The 21067-nt window shown below is 39.1% G+C and overlaps 1 protein-coding gene across 2 annotated transcripts in view; it reads right to left on the bottom strand.

Annotated features, from left to right (window-relative positions):
- Nucleotides 1-2149: 2149 nt before the first annotated feature.
- Nucleotides 2150-21067, bottom strand: part of UVRAG (UV radiation resistance associated) — a 96026-nt gene continuing 77108 nt past the window's right edge. For both annotated transcript variants that reach the window (XM_069808625.1, XM_069808624.1), the window contains exons 14-15: nt 15698-15789; nt 2150-5835 (exon numbers count right to left, since the gene is read on the bottom strand). In XM_069808625.1, coding sequence (XP_069664726.1) covers nt 5133-5835; nt 15698-15789 — 795 coding nt within the window. In that variant the 3' untranslated portion in view covers nt 2150-5132. The remainder of the gene's footprint in view (nt 5836-15697; nt 15790-21067) is intronic.

The following is a 21067-nucleotide window of genomic DNA, read 5'->3' on the forward strand; positions in this document are numbered from 1 at the left end:
TCAGCTCACGTTTCAAGCACCATCACTAAAAGGCATTAGGTGCTTTCAGTGCTATTCTTTGAAGAGCGTTATCTCCCTCACAAAACCAGGACGAAGGTCTTGCTGGCACTGCCTGCGCCCGAGGTAACAGCACAAACCCCTTCTGACAGGTACCTTGCAGGAGCTGAGGGTTGGTTGCTGCAATTAGATGATGCCTCTGGCACTGGAACACAGACCGTGTACCACTGCTGGCAGGTGGAGACATGACGGAAAGCCAGAGCGCTGCTGCCAAAAAGCCAAAAAATCAATAATTAGAGCAAGTGTTAGATTTATTCCCCATCTCACCTCTATCCAGCCAAGCAAACTACATTTAGTTTTGCCTAAATAAACAGCCTGAACTTGTTTCAGTTACCGTGGGTAATCAATACAGGCACTCAGCATCAGGCTGAGGGCTGCTGCCCCCCTCTCCTGCGAGAGCTGGCTGGCTGTCCAGGCTTGGAGGCACAGCAGAAAACACAGGTTACATTCTCCTCCGCTAACGTTCTTGGGAGAATGCTTCCCCTGTGCAAAAGCAGAAAGCATCTGCTTGCTGTTGCTGGGGAAAGCAGCTCCAGTTCACATGGGTTACTCGAGCCAATTCAAGGCTTAACAGACCTGCGTCAATGAAACCTTTGTAATGCCTGACTACCAGAAAGCATTTTTTCTTTTTCAATTTTTTTATTTTTTGATGGCCAGCACTTTAGTTTCTTTTAACAAGTCAATGCAACACAGAAAGGGACTTTCTGTCCACGCTAAAACCAAGACAATCCAGATCAGAATGGATATGGCTGTTCTAGAAGTTGGAAACTCAGAAATTCAACTGTGGTTTTATCAAAACAACCTATTAAAAAGTAACTTAATAAAGCTAGATTGAAGAGACCAACAGTTTAAATGCCAAGCTAGTCAATGCAATACATACAGGACAAATTCCAGCAGCAGCAGAGCTGATGTCTGACAATCAGTTACGTAGTGGAAAAAAAGTTTCGTACTACTTAACGAAAAATCATAAAACAACGTTGCATTCTTCCATAGACAAAATAAGCTGATATCAACATAACCAGCAATTAAAAGAAGTCTTAGTTACTTTTTTTTCCTGGAAAATATTTTTTCACCTGGGGTTAAGATGACCTTGCCTGCAGACAGGAGGTGCTCATGGCTGCCCAAAGATACCAGCTACACTGGATCATTTCAGAGGACAAAAGCACCTGCAAACACTTCCATCTGAAAAAATGTCAAAATCCAGAAACCAAGGAGAAACACCCTCTCTGGCCATTTGAAAGGTGACAAAAATGAGGTTCAGAAGAGCCCAAGGTTTATCTAGAACAAGTCCACTCTCATGCAGCACCTCCAGTTACATTTCAGTAAAAACCTTTTCCATTCATAGTTTATGATTTAGTTTAACGCAACTACATTTCAATAAAACTGTTCAATGTTGCAAAACAGCTTAAAGTAATATTTTTCTCCTGTTATCTTCCCACTTCAGCTCCAGGACTATACAGTTGGTGTCTTGGCATTTTACTCTCTGCTGACAGACAGATTGGGTGGGAGAAAAGAAAAAAAAAACAAAAACACAAAACCAACAACAAAAAACCTGTTGCTCTGATGATGCCTGGAGAGTCCCTGTAGCTCTTCACATTACACCGCTTCCCACCAGCGACTCCGTATAGCGGACAGTCTCCTCCCAAGACTTGTGCAGTAGACTCCTGTTCAAGGGGAACATCAGCTTTTTAGGCAGACATATGTTGCTTATTAGCTCGGATCACAGAAGGTGCTGGATGAGTAGCAATGCCTCCCTGATGAGGGAACACGGCATTTCCACTATCCATAAAAGTTTTGCAAATCCAGCTGTCTCCCAGCCCCACCATACGCTGTTTTTCCAGCTGCGTGCCATCTTTTTGGAAAGAGCATGAAAAACAATTGCAGTACCAGCTCGTGTGAAATAGGATTTGGAACCAACAAGGCAGTCAGGTCTTCTAGCAAACCCTCTTGCCCAAAAAATTCACATTTTGACCAATATGGGCCTGATGAACAATAAACCAAAGAGTTTGTGGGGCTGGGGAGGACACTGTGGTTCAAATCAGGCTTGTAAAGAAAACAAACACAAAGGAGCCATTAAGAGAAGACACACAAGTTGAGAGATACTGATCAGTTTTATTTTATAAATACAGATGAGCTTTCCCGCAATTACCAACATAGTTTTAATGTGTCATTTACTATTGGATATTCTGGGTTTGCTTATTTTAAATACCTGGTCAAGCAAGGATAAGCCAATGCTGTTGTGCTTGCTATAAAAATATAGTGGGATATGATCTTCCAAAACTAATATTCTCAAAAATCTTAGGAATTCCTAGTGAGGGGAAAAGATTGCAATGAAATGTTTTCTCCACTTGAAGACATTTGCAGACATTTAACAGTGTCACAGCTGTGCAGGAACTGAAAGGCTCTTGACAGTTTAAAGCACACTGTGATATATCATCTCACCTTCAAACCTACTATTTGTTTCTCTCCCACTACGCTATTTTCAAAGTAATTTACAGGGGGGAAAAAATAAACACAAAAAAGCAAGCTATGAGGTGACTGCAGTCTGTACAATCCCCCATCCTCACACCAACGAGAAGTTTGTCAATGCTTTAATTAGCCCTGCGATGCTGTCGCCCTTCACACCACCTTCTACATAGAAAGCGATGAAAGTGGAAGAGAAACATGGGGACAATTTAAGGCCTACTAAAGATACATCCATAGAAAGCCTGTGAAAGAAGCTTTGTGCGACAGATGCAGAAATCAACCATCGTGTTTGACACATTAACAATTACAGGGCTCAAACAGGAACAGCAACACAACATCAGGGAGGAAAACTAGACTTCATTTGGTTGGGTGCAACCTGAGAAAGTGCGCAACTAATGAAAAAAAAAATATCCAAAGTCCTGCTGATGCTCTACGAACCTAACTTCAGATGTTGCTTAATTGCACTGAGACGCTCTGTGTTTGCCTACGAAACATAGCGACTTCACAACTACTCTTTGGGTTGCTTTTGAAAAGTCACCACCACACGCAAGCTAATGCCTTTCTGTTATAGAAGAAAACGAGTGTGCCTACAAACAGAAGGTCTGTGCTGCTTTGAGCGTGCCAGATCCCATCCCGCAGGGTACACGACTGACTCAACATTCCCTGATTTCACCTAAAATTACAATGCTATCAGAAGACGGTAAGATATAGTCACAGGACAGAGTACCTTATGCCCACTTCATTAACAAGGGCTTCAGGATGCCAAAGACAGTGAGAATTTCCTACCTATCTCTTCTCAAAGATGATGGCAGTGCTTTAAGCTGCTGCAGCGTTTGGCTTTAGGGAAGCTTTTCATGAGGTTGGAACAGAGGAGCTTATTCAGGGAAGAAGATACTCATGAACGTGTCCAACCTCATGCCCAAGTTTGCACCTGGCATCACGTTCAAAGTCTTACAGAGTCAAGGTCTCTGCTTCTGAGTGCCTTCACCTAGCACATCGTACTGGGACAGACCAAAGATAATGAATCGCTGTAGAAAGGCTCAATCCAACAACTCAATTGCAGACACAACCATTAAAAGCTAACAGAAGAAATGTGAATATAATTTTAATACAATCATTAAGGTGTTACCTGGAAAAATGCATATTCTAGAAGAGTGCTATTATGTATATTGGTTCTCACATACACGTCTTGTTCTGACAACAAATAGCTGAGATTATACATATCCACATTTTAAAAAGTTAACTTAGGCTAGCCTTACGGTGAAGTTAGGAAAAAGACTAGGCCATTGGTTCAAAAGAAAGCATAGACCAGGGAGGAAAAAAAGCCAGGCATGATGAAGTGTTTTTTATTCTGCTATATATTTTTATATTTGAGAGCTCACAACCGAGCCCAAATTCTTGGGTATACAATAATAGAAAGCAAGAGCAATGAAATCCAAACTGAAACAAATACCAGGAATCACAAAGCAGGCTGCAAATTGCTTTCCCATTAGTGCAGCTGAACACATGTGCCAGTGGTAACCTACCTAACAGCAAACCACACCTCCAGTGAACCCCTGGAAGTTTCTTCCTTTAAAGTACAGATGGTTAAAAAGATATTAATTTAGATGAATAATGTTAAGTGCCTCCTTTCTACAGAGGGTGGAGCGATTCCACAAATTCGCCTAATTCCAAAGTGCTGACTGCATTTTTCAGTCTGGGTTTTTACGAAGACGTCTGTGAAGTGCCTCACAGCACGCTGTCCCTGTTAGACACCTCGGAGGGTGGCAGCTGAACCCCACTTAGGAAGCGCATTCGTTAGGTCTCTACTGATGAGGTCTGTGCCCAATTGAAGTGGGGAATGGTCAGGCTGAGATTTTCATGCAAAACCTTAGAGGCGATTTACTCCTCAAGGCTTCTACTGGTAGGAACAGCGAGGATGGAGGAAAGGAGGGGGAGGAAAAGTCATTTCTGATTAATCAGGTGCAAGGAAACTGCAGATATCACACGGGTGCTCATTCTCTGGCAAGTTTACACCACCAACTGAAGACCCATCAGTGCAAACTAGAACTTCAAAGGCTACAGAGCACAGCCAAGAGAAAGCTGTCCAATTATAACAAATTCATGGTATTCCTGTAACACTGACTACGTTGCTCAAAAAAAAAAAAAATCACAGGAGTACATATGGGAGAAGGTAAAGAGGTCTTACCATAAATGGTAATTTATGGTATTTTTAAATTAATTTTTTTCTTCTTAAAAGATTAAAATAAATTTAACTCTAAATAATAATTAAGAAATTAACAAACATTCATAGAAGGGCCTGATCAGCACTAGAAGTTGTTTCCAGGAAAGCCTTTATAAATGGATTCCAATGCCTAAAAAAAAAAATTTCCAACAGATTACAAATACCAGACATAAGAGGACTGGAAGCAGAATCAAAATTTACCTGGGCTGTGAATATACCATGATCCTGTGTTATCGTGCTCAAGTTCATTTGTCTAACACCATAGGAATAGCTTTAGCTTTTTTTTTTTATTTTATATAATTAATATAAAGAATAAGTGCAATTTTATCTCTATTCCAGATCACTGACTTCACCTCAATGTCTGCTATCAAATCCCTGTCCAAGCTCACTTGTCCGAACTTTTACGCGGTCTGCGGAAGCTGGACATGTTTTCATTCAGTGCATAGATCCTTCGAGAGAACTCCTCAAACTCCCCTAGGACTTGTTCATCACACTCCACTGCCACAGCATGCTCCACCGGGATGGAGTTAAAGTCTTCTAGCTGATCCCCCGTGCTGAACCCTGTCGCTTCCATCCCCATGATCTCCTCTGCTTGCTCCACAGTGCAGCAAAGGACAGGGCCGAGCGAGGGTCGAAACTCACAGGGCTGCTCGTTACTTGCAGTGCCAGAGCACTCACCAGGCAGAAACGCCCCATTTATTGCACTAGTATGTCCTAGGAAAGACTCCTGCCGCTCTTGGGTATTGTTTAGGCTCCCGTTCTCTCCATTTAAACTTCTGCACATGTCCTTGCCTTTCTTGGTATTTCCTTTTGAGGAGTCCATAGAGGTATCCAAGGAAGAAGATATCGATCCAGGTTTTTTATCTAACTCTTCTACATGGGCTGTGATGGCAACAGGCTGTGTTAAAGCAGAGTTGTAACTAGGAGGAGGAGTTTTGTACTGTAGTCTTTCATTTCCCGTGCTGGCTCGTTTTCGGAGTCCTTTATCTGGAGAAGGAAGCCCACTGGAAAAGCCAATATCCAATCTGCCGAAGCTAGAGCTCTGTCTCTTTGGAACAGGAATTGCACTGGATGTATGGTGTCGATCACTATAAAAGAAGGAAAGGATAAATCACAGCTGTCAGGCATGCTCACGAGCAATACAGATGTTTAACCAAAGGCTGAAGCAATTATTTTATCACAACTCTGGGCTCCGTTTGGCCAACTACTTGTATCCTAAAGTGCTAAAACCCCAAATGTGTTTAATGCTGTATGAACTACAGAAGACACCCCAGAGGACAGCTTTACTGAAAACCGGTAAGATCGTGTAGGAACATTCACAAAGCTCTATGGTTTGAAGAGTCAATCACCCAAGAAACCACCACGTTATGTTAATTCGTACTGTTAACACCATTTTATAGGACCAAGCTGTACTTTATGAATTATTACTGTTGACCGTATATTTATGTATTTATGGCCTGTACTGGGCCATCATAAACTCTTCAAAAGTGAGTAATAATCGCCGAATCCTCTAAGAGCGACTTCTTCCAACAGTGGACTTTCCTGACAGCTGCACAAAGGAGAAAAAACACACTAACTGCTATTTGCAGAGGATTGGTTTTGCCAGATCTTCTGCTCTTCTGTGCCAATCACTCCAAAACTTTTTGGACAAGCGTCAGCCTTGGTTTCTTGAGGAACATGAACTAATCAAGCTTAATTTACAAGTTTGATTTTACTATTTAATACAGTTCCACAGACCACTCACACTGTCTCAGGTCTATAATTTGGAACATCCGCTTTACGTCATCTGGGGTGTGTTATATGAATTTTCCTTCATCGGCTTAATCCTTATCCAAATATAATCACCATCCTATATGCAAAATAGTATGTTGTAGATTAACTTAAGCAACCGGTTCATTTTCCTTCCAAATTCAAAAAAATAATAATAATAAAATACAGCTATTACTGATCTGCTGAATATGTAACTCCAAGGTTCAACTGCTGTCAGCATGAGTCTCCTTCACTAACTCCATTTAAAAGAAACTCCTCCTACTCAAGGCCTGATCCATTTTGGGATCTGTCTTGCAGGGGAAAACCTTGGAATAGCAGTTATGAGTAGACCCTATCGTGGATCCTTTTCCATGTTATTTTTCTTTTTTTGCTCCCCTTTGTAAATAGGATAAGCTAGATTGCAAAAAGTCCCTCTGAAAAATAACTACCTCTCTTTAATATCCCCTCCCATCTTACCTCCTCCCAGGCTGCCCCTTAATACATGTGTAGGGCTTCCTTCTCTTCCATAAAAAACGCAGATTAGCTTAAGGAACAGATGCTTTTCAGAATTTACAGTTGCGGACAGTGAAGTAGAGAGATAAGTGCCACACATGCAGCTAGCAGCAAACACATCAACTTTCTTCTTAGATTTCAACTCCTGTTTCAAACCTTTTTAATGCAAACTCCGCATAGCACTTGCAGCTTTGTTTGCAAAGGTTTGGAGCATTCTTAACAGAGGTGACCGAACAGAAAGCAGTATGTGCCACAGACGCTAATAAGTGCTGTATACATGGTCTTGGAGGCTAGCCCTCAAGTCCCTTACTGACCAGAGACTTCAAAATACTTCAACTAACCCCTACACAATAAATCATTTATTTTTAAAAGGATGTAATATGACAAACACAAGAATCTGAGGCAGGACACTTGTGAACTTTACTTAGGCAATATGCGCTGCAGACATATTGGGGATGGTCTGTTTTCTTCTCCCCTTCGCCCAGCTTAGTGCTTTCTGCCTTGATTCAGAAAATAAAGGAATACTCATTCCTGCTTTCTCAGGTTTGGGCTGTTATCCTCATGTTTATTCCTGACTGAAGCTAAACCCATCCTATTCATGTTTATTGGTAGCAATGGACAGTTTCAGAAATCTGCCCATATATGTCTCCAGCAGCTTAAAACCTAGTTTTGCACTCTTAAGTAAGGTCCATTTCATTGCATGTAGTTTAAGGAACCTGGTTGCAAGTGCTTTTTGTTCTAATTCATTAGTTTGAACACTTGCGTGATAAATGAAGATTGTTCCTGCTTTACTGCCCTATGGGGCAGCCCTTACATACTCTATTAACTGGGAAGTTATTTTGTAGATGAGGGAGATTAGCTTTGTATTGCTGCTATGTTTAGGCTGTTAGATCACTTAGTATAGATCATTCTGCCAGTTCAACTTACTAAGGAAGGGAAGATTTTTTTGGCTGCTGGACTAAAGAGGTATTGTTCAGGCATACATAACATGTTAGCTTGAATAGTCTTGTCATAACAAGCTCTTTAAAAACTCTCCTGGTCCCGCAAACTAATTAATTTCTCACCCATTTGCCTGTAAGGCCTAGATTTACAAAGGAATTCAGGCATGTTTCTTTTTAGGAGGAACTTAAATTTACATGCCCACCGGAACAGTTTGTAAAGCTACTCTTCTCGACCTAATTAGACACCAGTTTTCATGTTGGTATACTCAGACCCTTAAATTCCTTCTGCTGCATAGAAAAGTTGCTGTTGTGCCTAACGGGCTGATCAGCACTTGCTGAAGGTAATTTGGGGTTTGCCAATTAGCCAGTCTTAATGCCATACTCAAGTCTTTGCCCTTTAAAGAGTCTGATGTAAGATAAACAAATTTGAGTAAGTTTGAAGCACAGTCCGGCACAACAAATAAGAGTAGCGCATATCACTCGTTCAGATAGTGAAGAGGCTTTGCCTTGAGTTTGATCTCTCCAAGAATTACTTGTGTTTTACATGATGGCGTGCCTCTGCAACTTCAGGAGCTAGGATTAAAGCTGAGCTTGCTTTCTGCCCTTCTTTCCCTACATGTCCTCCTCATCTGAGATGGCTCTTACTCTTGTGAGATCTTGCATCTTGTGCTGCAAAGTGATGTGTTCAACAGGAGGGACCACTCCAAACCTGTCTATAGGCTGGTGTGTTTGTAACTTGTCTGGACCCTCTTCTGACTGCTTATGTTTCAGGCAAGAGCTTTTATCACTAAAATATTGTGCAAAGAGTAGATAGCCCTGTGACTATTTTGAGAAACGCTGATCTGTACCTGTACTTAAAGCCACAAGTACAGCTTGAAATTCTTGCTAGAGTTAGATTTTAATGAATGAAGTCAATATTTGATAAGCAGTTAAGCCATTCTATTGTCTAAGGCATTTAGATAAAAGTGAATATGCATGAAGGACTTTGAGGATCAGCTATCTAAGAGTTCATTGCCTAAGCTCCTTCCACAGTCACTGGAGAAAGAAAATGAGTACTGGAGAGAAGGGTGGGTAATACTCTATTAATAGAGAGCCATTTATGATGAGTGGGAAAGTCACCCTCTCTAGATGCCTATTCTTGACCACAGGGGCAACCCAGGCAACTAGTTTAAACTAGTGCCTAGGAGGCAAACATGAGAAGATGAATAGCTCTCTGTATACTTTTAAGTAGAACAGTGGTCATAGTCTTGCAGGCAACTAAAACCAAAATGGCTCTAAGTACAGTGCGTTAAGCAGTTAAGGCAAAGGGTCTTTTCCTGTTCCATCACCTCCCTCCAGGTGAGAATGAGAAGTCAAATTGAGGGTTTGGTTCAACAGTAATGTTTACAGAACGGCACAGAGCTCAGAAATACTAGGTTGCTATTAATCTTCACAAAAACAAGCAGCTGATGAAGGGTCACTATTCCATTTGCAACTTCCTTGAGGAAAAATGCTGTACTGTTACCAGAATTCAGACCACTGTATCAAGGCAAAGTCCAGAGAAAGAGATGCTTTATCAGCTTCACAGCTGACGGAATTAATAAAATGTGTAAAAAAAGCAAGTCCCATTAGAAAACTGTCATCCAATTGCCCAGAAACTGTAAAAGACTGTAAGGTATCGTCACCAGTGAAAAGAGTTTGGCTTGCAGGAACATAGCACTTTAAGGTACAACCTTGACCTGAATTAGTAGGGTTGAGCTGGTTCAGCTTCCAGCCACAATTACTTGGTCAATCTTCTGAGACAGCAAACAGATGTGGACACCTGTCCAAAAAGAACAGCCTGCAACTAGTGGAGTATAAAAACTGATTTGATGAACTGTCATCAGGCCTTAACGACTTTTAGTCATCAAGTTGGATCAGACTAGAACTGGTTACGTACATGAGTACGTGTAGTTCCTATCAGGAAGCAGGATTTCTAAAACTGAAAAAAAAGAAAAGAGAAGAAATCTCGATTTATTGGACATTATAGATAAGAGTTACATCATCACCATTCTCAATGTTTCAATTGCATCCAAATCTCAAAAGCCAATTCATAATAGTCTAACTTCAGCTGTGAGTTTTACTGGCAGCAAAATTACAATGTAGCTGTTTTCTCCCCAATATTACTTTTCACTAGTTAATAATTAGTCGATTTGGGCATTCTTACAGACCTAAGGCACAAGACACAGACTCTATGCTGTAAACAGGCAAGATAAAGTGATTGAAGTAGGAGACAAACATTTCTAAAGTTATTTTCTTAGTGAACAGATTCTGGTTGTAATCTGTTTGCAGTTTTGATAAAAAGAAAAAGTTTCTTCAGTCAGATTCAGTTGTGATTATTTAATCTGTCTGCAAGGGGCTCAGAGAAACTGTAAAGCAGTATGAGAGACAGAATACAATTCACAGGCTCAAATATGTATCTTTTCCTCCCCCAAAAATGTTTCCTCTGAGGAACATTACTGGATCACAGCTGGTCAAAATACTAAATCTTGATTGTCTGGCCAAAATCCAAAATCCACAGCTACAGCTCTTTGGTATGAGAATACTTTAAAAAAACTTAAACACCATTTGATCTTTTTTGTTGCAAACTATGACCTCATGGCAGTAAGAACGCTAAATGAAGGTGTTTAAGTTGGTTTATAGCCATCTGAAATGTTTGAAGCTCCAAGCGCAGCTCCGAGCCAATATCATGTCAACTGTGCTAAAAAGCAATAATAGTTTCTCACCTTCTTAGAGATTACTGGTTAAATAACGCACAATAGTGACAGGGCTGCAAAGGGAGGCTGCCAATATGAAGTTAAGGTGAAATTGCGTCTTTTGGCAGCTAAGAAATTCTGACACACGCTTTTAAAAAAAAACTTCATAAATTAAGCTACCAGAGTTTTCTTAACTCAAACATTTAAGTTTTAGGCTCCTCTTGAATCTAGCAGTATATGAATCAAGACGTACCTTCGAAACACAAATTTAAGCCTTGGCACGCAAGTATTTCGAGTAAAGCTTTTAAATGCAGACTCAAAAGGACATCTCCCTGACTACAGACAAGACCTTCTTTAGAAGTACCTCCTATTTGCCAGCATTAGATAAGCCTATTGTCTAATCTATTCACTAAGAAAAAATCTCCTTCTCACTGGACTGCTCAAGTTTGCAGTGTGCTCTTTACTTGCCATTAATAATCACAAATACTATCCCTCAAAAGGTACACAGAGTAAATAAAATTAAGCTGAAGAAGGGGAGAGAAAATGAAAGTCTCTTGGTTTAATGCAACCACAATCTAAAGAGCCTGACGTGTGAAAGGTAAAGCTGAAAGCGCAAAAAGGAATAAAGCAATGTTCAAAATGTACAGGCTACCCGTAAGTAGAGATTTGGTCTCAAAAGCTGGAATCAACTGCATTCTCAAAAGAAAAAGAATTTAAGAGAAAAACTGCATAGGGCCATCAGCAAAAGCTAATCTTAAAAACGAGCTGCTTTTCTGGAAGCCAGTAAGACTCCAGGACTAAAAAAACTGGGAACAGAGAGAATTATTCCAAAAAGGAAACAGAAAAGTTTTGGGGGACCACAACTGAGACAGTCTAAATCAGCAACAACTTTGGTTCATCATCTTTCACCTTAAGAGTCAACATCCAGATTTGATATCAGAAAAAGTAAGTTTTTTGCAGTTCTGTAGCCTCCATAACAGTGTATGCGGGAACCAACAGATCTGTCTTGATTTCATCTCCATACAGTACAAATAATATTTTATAGTAGGGGTAAGGGGGAAGAAAAGTAAACATAGCAGAATATAGGTGCCAGGAGAGATATGAAGAGGGAAGCAGAGCTTGTAGACCTGCAAGCTTGCTGCAATAAATCACGCGTGTTGGGATGTGAAAACATGTATTAATCATTTAAGTGTCATGCCTGAGAAACCAAAACAACACAAATCTCACCAGGCAGAGGGATCCAGCAGCAAGGCAATTAAACCTTGATACAAAAGCACTGGACTCCACAGACCTTCAACAGGGCTGAGGGCTGCCCCAGAGCTCCAGGCACAACAATGGAGTTCATGAAAGCCTGAAGCAGAGACTTTAAAGAAAAATTTGCTCTGATAAAAGTATGAAATAGGTGGGCTCTTCTACAAAAGCTGTAGGGTTCATTTGTTTGTTTGTTTTTTAATCTGAAGGGGTAAAGAAACTATTTTGTACTCAAATCTAAACTAATGATTATCAGAGGAAAAGGTTAAGCCTGAAATAACTACATATTTCAGTTACCCTATGTATCTAGTGGATTCAATTCCATTCCAGACTGCAGAGAAATACAGATATCTCTAGTCAAAAGCAAAAATGAGGACAATGCATGGGCTAGGAGTTGAAACCAGTCCAGTTCAAAGAGAAACTAAGTACCGTGTAAGTAATTTTTTTTTTTACCAGTGTGATTATGATTTGACAGAACTTAAATTCAGCAAAACCCAGATACAGTGCTAAGAAAGGAAACTGAAGACCAGCAACAACAAAACCCAGCAAACCAGGCAATGCGAGTGAATCTGTAGATAAGAAAAACCCGTCACTGCCTCATATGTTCCTGCTCTCAACCTGCAAATGAAGGATAACCTGGAAATACTTTACTGACTACGGTTTGTGGCAGAGGGTCATATGACTCACCTACAGTATCCTGAAAACAAAAAATTCCTTCAAATCTTCATTTTAACAGCTGGTGGTTTTTATGCTTGTTTAAATATGTGTAATCAGATATTATCCACAAGACAGTGGGCATCTGTACTCTGCTATATATGTGCTCAACTGCAATGCCCGATTATAAAAGTCTAGCCAGTTTTCCCCTTGAGCTAGACTCCCTGTAAAGCCTCATTTCCATTTATATTATTAGGAAGTACTAAGAAGCATTGTTTAGAATCATTAGCCTTAAAAAAAAGTTAAAAATGAACAACTATTCATACAAATTTTGGAGGTGAGAAGGAAATGGGGCATAGACATTCATGGGGGGGGAAGGAGGGAATGTGATACTCCCAGAGAACTATGCTTAATATTTCTATATGTTTTGAAATATTATCCAGCAAAAAAATGTGTTTTGTCTTGCTAATGACTGTGTATCACCTATAGGAAAAAAAACCCTGGCTGTATGATGGCTAAACCTCTAAGGGGTAACCAAAGCTTCCATTATCAGTTCTTCAAAGCCAGCACACACCAGAAGGGAAGAACAAATACCTATGCTTTGAAAATGATTCCCATTTATTATGTCCCAGAGTCATCCCACCTCTGCTTCTTCAAGACTGAAGGAGACATCCACGACCTATACTCCTCCCACTCTACTGATGAGTACACACAAGTGCTACAGAAGTCACAGTTTAGGCATTTCAGCCCTTCATTTTCAGATTTGCTTAGGGGACCACATGTCATCTTAGGATTTTTACATCACAGTGATGGATACCACACAAATACTCATAGTAATACTTTCCTGATGAAAAAAGCTTTTCTTTATGCATCTTGCTAGGGGATAAGAAGAAAAGCAGGGAGAATCTTTTCGGCTGTGCCTGAAATTACTGACAGAATAAAACTGCACATGGGACCGAGCTTCCTTTTCTCAGGGCCTGTTTACTTCCACTGTTCTGTTGGCTGAGCTGAATTTTCATCAGGCAACACTTTTTACAGTGTTGCTCAAAGATGATTCTTTTTCTACTCCTGTATTTGTTTTCCTTTGCCAAGACTCTCCTCCCAAAATAAGTGATTTAGACACTAGCTTAGAGTTCCCATGGATCAGCATTTATGTGCAAGGAATGAAAGATAACAAAGGCAAAGAGTGACACAGAAATAAGGGCTGGTAAGACCTGTGGCATGATGACGTCCCATAGGTTTTTCATCACCGTTACCCACTGAAGTAGAATTTTTGTCCCAAAGGTCTGATATATTGAGTTGTGCTACTTTGAGGCACTAACCCTGCTTGAAGCCTGCTCTTATAATTTTTAAATGGAGCAATAACAAAAAACTTGGTTTTGTTTTTCCATAAAAGGATGTGTGATCGCATACTGTCTTTAGAACCGATGTGGTGTTCTTCCTATGTTCTGCATACTGCAGGAAAAAATAAAAAAAGAAAAGACTTTAGAGCTTAGCAACATTCTAGGACCCTACTAAAACACAGCAGTAAGAATGCTGTTGGAATAGTAAAATCCTTTAAAAGCTGCAGAAATGGGTACATGAGAGAAGGCTGTATATGAGCAGTTTGCCTGCTGTTTTTCAACTCAAACCCATAAAGGCTTTGCTAGTTCTGCTGGTTTAACATGTAAGGAATTCAGATATAATATGAATAGCACTAGAAAGCTTTAACTCCACTGTAAAAGAAGGGCCAGTGCCACAATGTTTAGTGTCATTTCACATCAGATTTAAAAATTAGTTCAATCCTGGTTTTCAGTCTCCCCTAAAAGCCATATACTAGCCCAAAAATATTAAGGTTTGGCTATTGGTGCTTTGTAGTTTGTCATCTTACTAAGAATAACTAGTTTCCGTTAGGAACACTGGAAACATTCTTTCACCTCAATTTAGCATAATATGGGCCAGAAGAAATTATTTCTCAGACCAACCGAAGCAGTGAGGGAACCCATATCCATCACCAGAGCACCTGGAGGCAAAACCTGATGGGGTTACCTCAGACTGGATGATATTTTCAACACTTTGGAGCATCCAGGACATCTGCATGGGGCCAGGTATGACACAGGGACCACATAAGACCTCTGCAACTTTGGAGCAGTGAATAATTAACCTAGGCATCCTAGAACAGCACAGTGCTATGTTTGGGTGGGATGCAGGCACCCAAAGAATGAAGATGAGAATGTAGGACAAAATAAACGCTTAAGGTAAGAGGCTGCATGAGCGCACACAATTCAAAGACCATAAACTTAAAAAAAAAAAAAAAAGAGAATACAAAGCATCTAACACCTGCAGAAATACACTTGCTAGTGAATTGTGCCTTCCACATTTACTAAAGTTTATCTCAGTGGGTTTAAGGAGAATTAGTCAAGCCTCATGCTCAAACAACTGCTGCAAGATAAGCCCACGCTAGCTTTAGAAAACAGTCTGCTTTGATTTTCTGCACAGACAGTGGAAAGCAAGTCTGGATCCTCTAGAGTGAATCTGAGCAGAAGCACTCACAATTTCCCTGGAAGGTTACTATCACCTTCAGTTACTTGTTAACATAGCTTCCCATTTAGCAACAACACTCAAGAGGCAACAGCTGTTTTCATTAGAAGCAATTATATTCAACACAAATGGTGTCGATTATAATTCAGATTCTCATGCAGCTCACCTGAATTATACATTTAAAGCAATGGGAAGCCAGGTACTGACCAGACTAAGAGCTCTTCTGCTAAGGTTGTTACGCCTTTCTACTCTCCTGGACTATCATAATACAGAAGGTGCATCTGCCATCAATCCTTAAATACAGTCTGAAGAGAATGATTAATTCACCTCCCTCTAGAGAATAACATAGTTTTTCAAACTGTCTTCCCCCCATTCCATACACCTCTGAGAAATGTTGTGGGCCCATCATACAGAAGATATTATAAGAGCACAAGAAAATAGTAGAATACTGTAGACATTTACATGGCGTGTATTCTGGGAAAGTCACAGTCTTCGCCAAGCATGCTTACCTCTCGTGAAGAGGAGTTGCTCGTTTGTAAAAAAATCCTTACATCCAAATTTTTTTGCAGTATCCACCTCTTTCTTCTTAATTATAAAAAAATACTTACCATCTAACCATTAGTCCAAGCTCCATGAAGTTTTTCAGGTTAGGAAGAGTTTGCCTTAGATCTGGAGTACTCAGCCCATGTTGATATCTAAGCTACAAGAACAGAAAAAACTAAATTAGGACCGCTTTCCAATCCCAGATTCCAAGGAATATAACATTATGGTCAGTTAATTTACTAGGTTTTCAAAGAAAGTATAGAATAATCAAGCAGTTCCAAGAGATCTATTCCCCTTAAGGAAATGTTCCATTTAATACTCGTAACCTCATATTAGCAAAACCCACCCAAGAACAGGGACAAAATAATCAGTCAATCTGACTGTTAAATCTCATTACACTTTTTCCATTTCCTATCTGTAACAGGAGAGCGGCCTCACAGCTTAATAAAACTACAGCCATTAAGTGAAAAGACCAAATTTCAACACAATGTTCTACATTCACTGATTCAAAACATTTATTTGTATGCAAGCACCGTCTGTCATCCTGAGTATATCAATGTATGCTGGAATCAGTAGTGGAATTATTAGAGTAATATCAACTAGTAAAAATACATACTGTCACACAACTGATCTAAATCTGTGTTCCTTATACAGTTTACATCAACATTTAAACTGCTGCTATTACTCTTATAATTAAACCCAGCATTCAAATAAAACACCATGTAGCTAAGAGAAAGGCTTCAAACACTGACTGACTTTAACCCAAGTATTAACTCCTATGTGGGTGCAACCGTAAATGAAAAGATTCAATATGCTGACTCCATGCAAACTGCAACTTGCTTTTACCCTCAGACTATCAAATGAAGTACACATGACTTAACTGTCACTGCTGGTAATTATGAACTACTTAATTAAGAAGTCCCCAAACTAAAAATACCTCTGAAGAAAACAGCACATGGAAGGGAAAAAGTCTTTCTTTCTTTCACATTTGAATCTCAAAACTTCAGGGAAACTTTGCAGGGAAATTTATCCCTTGTGTGGTTAAAACATGAAAAAAAAAAATCCCTAAATTCCAGTATCTTTAAAACTATCAGAATGAAGCAGTATCAACTTAATACGCAGTTCTCAGCAGATGTTAACACCCTCTAGAAGTCACAGCTGACCTCCAATATACACAAACAGTAACTGCACAAATTCAATACTGATAGAGCTACTTGCTGAAACATGGAACAATCCCACTCAAAGTTAAATTTGTTTTTTAGAATTCCACACCTGTTTCCATAATTCATGAAAGTAAGGTGTAGGCAAGCATCCTCCAAGTTAGAAAGTTTTCTGACTTCTCCCAAACAATGGGCCAATCAGTTTTTCACAGAAAAAGACTCTTGAAATTGGGAATGATTTCTATGCTGAATTTTAGTAAGAAAAATTGCTTTGGAAGAAAATCATCCTCAGTACTGCATTGTACAACAGGAGGCCATTTATTACACAGTTTATTATTTCCATATGGACACTTCCAAGTCATATGGTGGGCTTGGATTCATATTTTCTGCTACAGTGACAGAACCTGGATTAAGACAACCATACAATATAAATTACTAAACGATCACCACATTCTCCTGATGGGATTACTGTGGATTTGGTTAACCAAAGGACTAGCCTGGGGCAAAAGAAATAAAAAAGAAAAAAACCAAAGTAAAAACCCATTACATTTGTTCCTCCTACTATACTCAAATGTTCATAGAATACCCCTTTTTACAGTCATCCTTAAATTCTAAGGTTTCAGAGCATGAAAAGAATTGGATTAAGGGATTTCTTTATTTCCAACAGCCAGGATCAGAGGAATGCATGCAAGCCTCTTGTACCAAAACATGAGCAAAACCACTGTTTCTGCTAAACCCCATTTTCATATTGCAAATAGTAGAGATGAACAGTAAATAAAGTTAGGATGTCAGTTTTGTGAAACCTCTAGAAAAAAACATATGATTTAAATTTATAAACTGCATTCTATTTTGGCTTTGTAATAGCTTAAAAACAAAGCAATATTCTCTTATGTGTCTGTATCAATACAAGCAGATGATGACGTATTTACAAAACAAACCTACAAGTAAACCCAGAAGCTGCTGAAAAACTCATTTGCCTTCTAGTGACAGAAAAAAAAAAATAATTAAAAATCAGTTGAAGCATCAGAGCCATGAGTTACTTCCCAGTTTTAGCCTGGTTCCAAAATTACCTCCCAATTAATGCCACAAGGTTAACTCCTACTTCGCAGCGGTCTGCAGTAGTCTCATATACGTCCAAAAAAGAAATCTCTCTACCTCTACCAAGTCATAGAACCCACTACATGGATAGCACACAGCAAACAGGAATATTGAGGGGAGCAGGAAGGCAGGGGAAAAGATTTCTCTTTTAAGTAAAAGAGCAGAACTCCTCTTCCTCCTACTCTTACCCACTGATGACGCTGCATCATTAGTAAGGACTGGGTTTTTTTCGCCAAACCATAAAGCATTTCTCATACACCTTTCCTTAAGTTTAATATTTTTTAACAGACACCACCACCCATATAGGTATAGTTACTCCACCTCATCCAATAAATAGTAAGACACTGAATGACGATAATAACCATCATCTGTGACCTCTTACAGCAGATTCATACAAGTACCTTTGAACATCAAAAATCAATTTTAAAAAGAGAAAAATGTAGGGAGAGGACAGCTGCTTTGCTCATGAGATTTAAAAGGGTAGGACAACAAAAGCAGAAAGAGGTAGCCATGTGCTGTCTTGATTCTTTTAAGAAACTGAGTTCACATTTCAATTGTTGCTATTAAACATCACCCATTTCCACCCACCCCACACTAAGTTTCCAAAGGAACCAAGTATAATTTGCAAAAGCAGCATTTTATTTAAAGATTAGATTGTTTCTTCAGGATATTACAGACCCGGCCATCCAAAGAAAACGCGCCTGTTTTAATTTGAGTGAACAAGTGTCCAAGATTTGTGTACACATTTATGACCGTGTATTCTCCATGGGACTGTGAGTAAATCATTAATGATGTTCAAGTAATAAAATATTAATTGCCATTTCCTTACTAATATTTAGCTCCTATACACAGCTTTGTTTTCCCAAGTGCTGTGTGAAATGTTACTTGATTGAACAAAACCACGTAGTAAACACGAACTGGAAAACAAATAAGCGAAAGACCTCAGATGCTTCAGACAGGAGTCAGAATCTGCTCTCATACCAGTTACTAGCAACACTTACTCCACAGAAACAAGATGTAGCAGATGAGATGCATCATATTTTATGAACAGTTCAAGACAGAAGAACTTAAGGGTACTGACATTTAAGGAAAAAAAAAATCTCACTTTGTAATTTCCTTAACTTACACAGATTAATTCCTTTTACTCATCTCAGAGACAGAAAGTTTCAACATTTTACTGTCCTTTGTTACTTTGGAGTCTATGTTAACTGACATAATTCCAAGTTATTTAATTAGAGATGTAAAGAAGCAGCTAGTCAAATGTAACTTTAAAAAAAGCACATATTCATGTTTCCACAAGATTTTAGAAAACAACTCCAGATTCATTAAATTTGATTCCTTTCTCAGAAAACTTGTATTCCAAACCTCTGACACTGCAAATCCAGGGTAATAAACTTAAAAGAATTTCAGCATTATGAAAAGACCTTGAAAAGAGGATAGACAGTATTTGTAACTATCAGTAGGTAACTGCCTAGACTGCTTTTGTAAAATCCGAGGTTTTTGTTTGTCCTAAGACAATTTCAGGAAGTACCTGTACAGAAGAATCTGAAGAAAGAGGATATTAAATTTATATTAAGGCCAGCTCTACCTCTATAGAAGACCAGCCTATCATACCGTGGGTAGTTTATATTATACTTGCTATTTATTCCAACATCACAGAAAACCATAAATGTTGAAATAAGCTGCATTTAAAACAATGGTTCTCGGAGTGAAAGGTAGATTTATTCTTAAAACTTGTATTAGCTTTCTAATAAACTGTGTAAACACTTAATTTCCATCAAAGACTAAGAAAATGGTTCCAGCTAACACAACCACAGCATTAGCTGTAGCTGAGGCATGACAAACAAAGTTAATTTGTAACAAGGCAGGCATAATTGGTTTAGACTCTTGAGTAAGAGGGATGAAAAAAAAAAAATTCAGCTGCTCCAGTTTCTACCTGCATTTCCTTGTGTGCAACGGTTTGGACTTCTACTGGAAGGAAGCTGTCAGTCCTCAGCAGTGAATCAGCTCCACCCTGAGGATCTCTAAACCACTCCTGCTATCCAAGCATCTTCCAGGTAATTTATTTTGTCAACCAGACAAGCATACTTAATTAAAACCATGTCAGACAACATAAAAGGTTACCACCTTCCTAAAGGTAACAATTCCATGATAAAACATTCATTCACCAAATCATGACGAGTATAGCTATCTCATTTGTTAATGTATTAAAATACAAATCTACGAAGGTTCAGTTACTCTCTTATAAAGTAAGAGATAAGAAGTACTAGAACTATTAAAGTTTTTTAAAATAAGCTGGCTTAAAAAGAAACCATTTAGCTATCTTTCTATTTCCAGGTAATATCAGATTGCACCCATGATCAAAATTGGGGCTTTTGCCACTAAGGGACTGCCTCTTAAGAAAAATAACAATATCCTGCATTTACGTGCAAAGAAGAATAGACCATTTCCTATACTAATTCCTGTAACAGTATTTAATGACTAATGGTATACGAGCATTTACCTTTACTTCCAGCCAGAAACCACAGAGTACCTGGACTGGAATATCCTTTTTTGGGAGTGCAGAATGAACTCATCTGTTCATCATTTACCATATTGTTTCCCCAGCCATCTTGTTTTAAGACATGTGGAAGCTGTCTTCCAGCTCAGACTATGTTAATAAAGTTCAAAATACCAGCCCCTTCAGTACATGTTATGCATAATACTTGAGTCTACATCGAAATGTGCAGCATATTTGCTCTTCCCTTAGTCTCTACTGCAGGCAACTGGTCCTTGGTGTTGTACAGATACAGACAGTGCTACAAGAGGTGGACTCAACCCGCTACTACACTATGCAAGCTCATGTACTGCTAAAGCAGTCAAGAGCAATTTTGAATTATTTCAGTTCAATAAGGAGTTGTGCTTGATAGCATCAAGCATTTAAAAGGACATCTGCTCCACAAATGTGAAAACCCACAAACAAAAATAGAAGCAAAAGTGTTCTTTCAATCAAGTCCGCAGTATTGGTTAGAAGCCAAGCATTTACATAAGGTTTTTAGAGAATGTCAAATGCTGGGACAGAAATATAAAATGCAAGTTTTAATAAAATGACATAGTTAATTGTTTTACAAGATTCTGGATGACTTTTCAGAGTATGAAGGAGCACTGGCTGGGATTCAGATGACTAAGCACTGCAAT

This window comes from Haliaeetus albicilla, chromosome 20, assembly GCF_947461875.1.
Source record: "Haliaeetus albicilla chromosome 20, bHalAlb1.1, whole genome shotgun sequence".
Lineage (NCBI taxonomy): Eukaryota > Metazoa > Chordata > Aves > Accipitriformes > Accipitridae > Haliaeetus > Haliaeetus albicilla.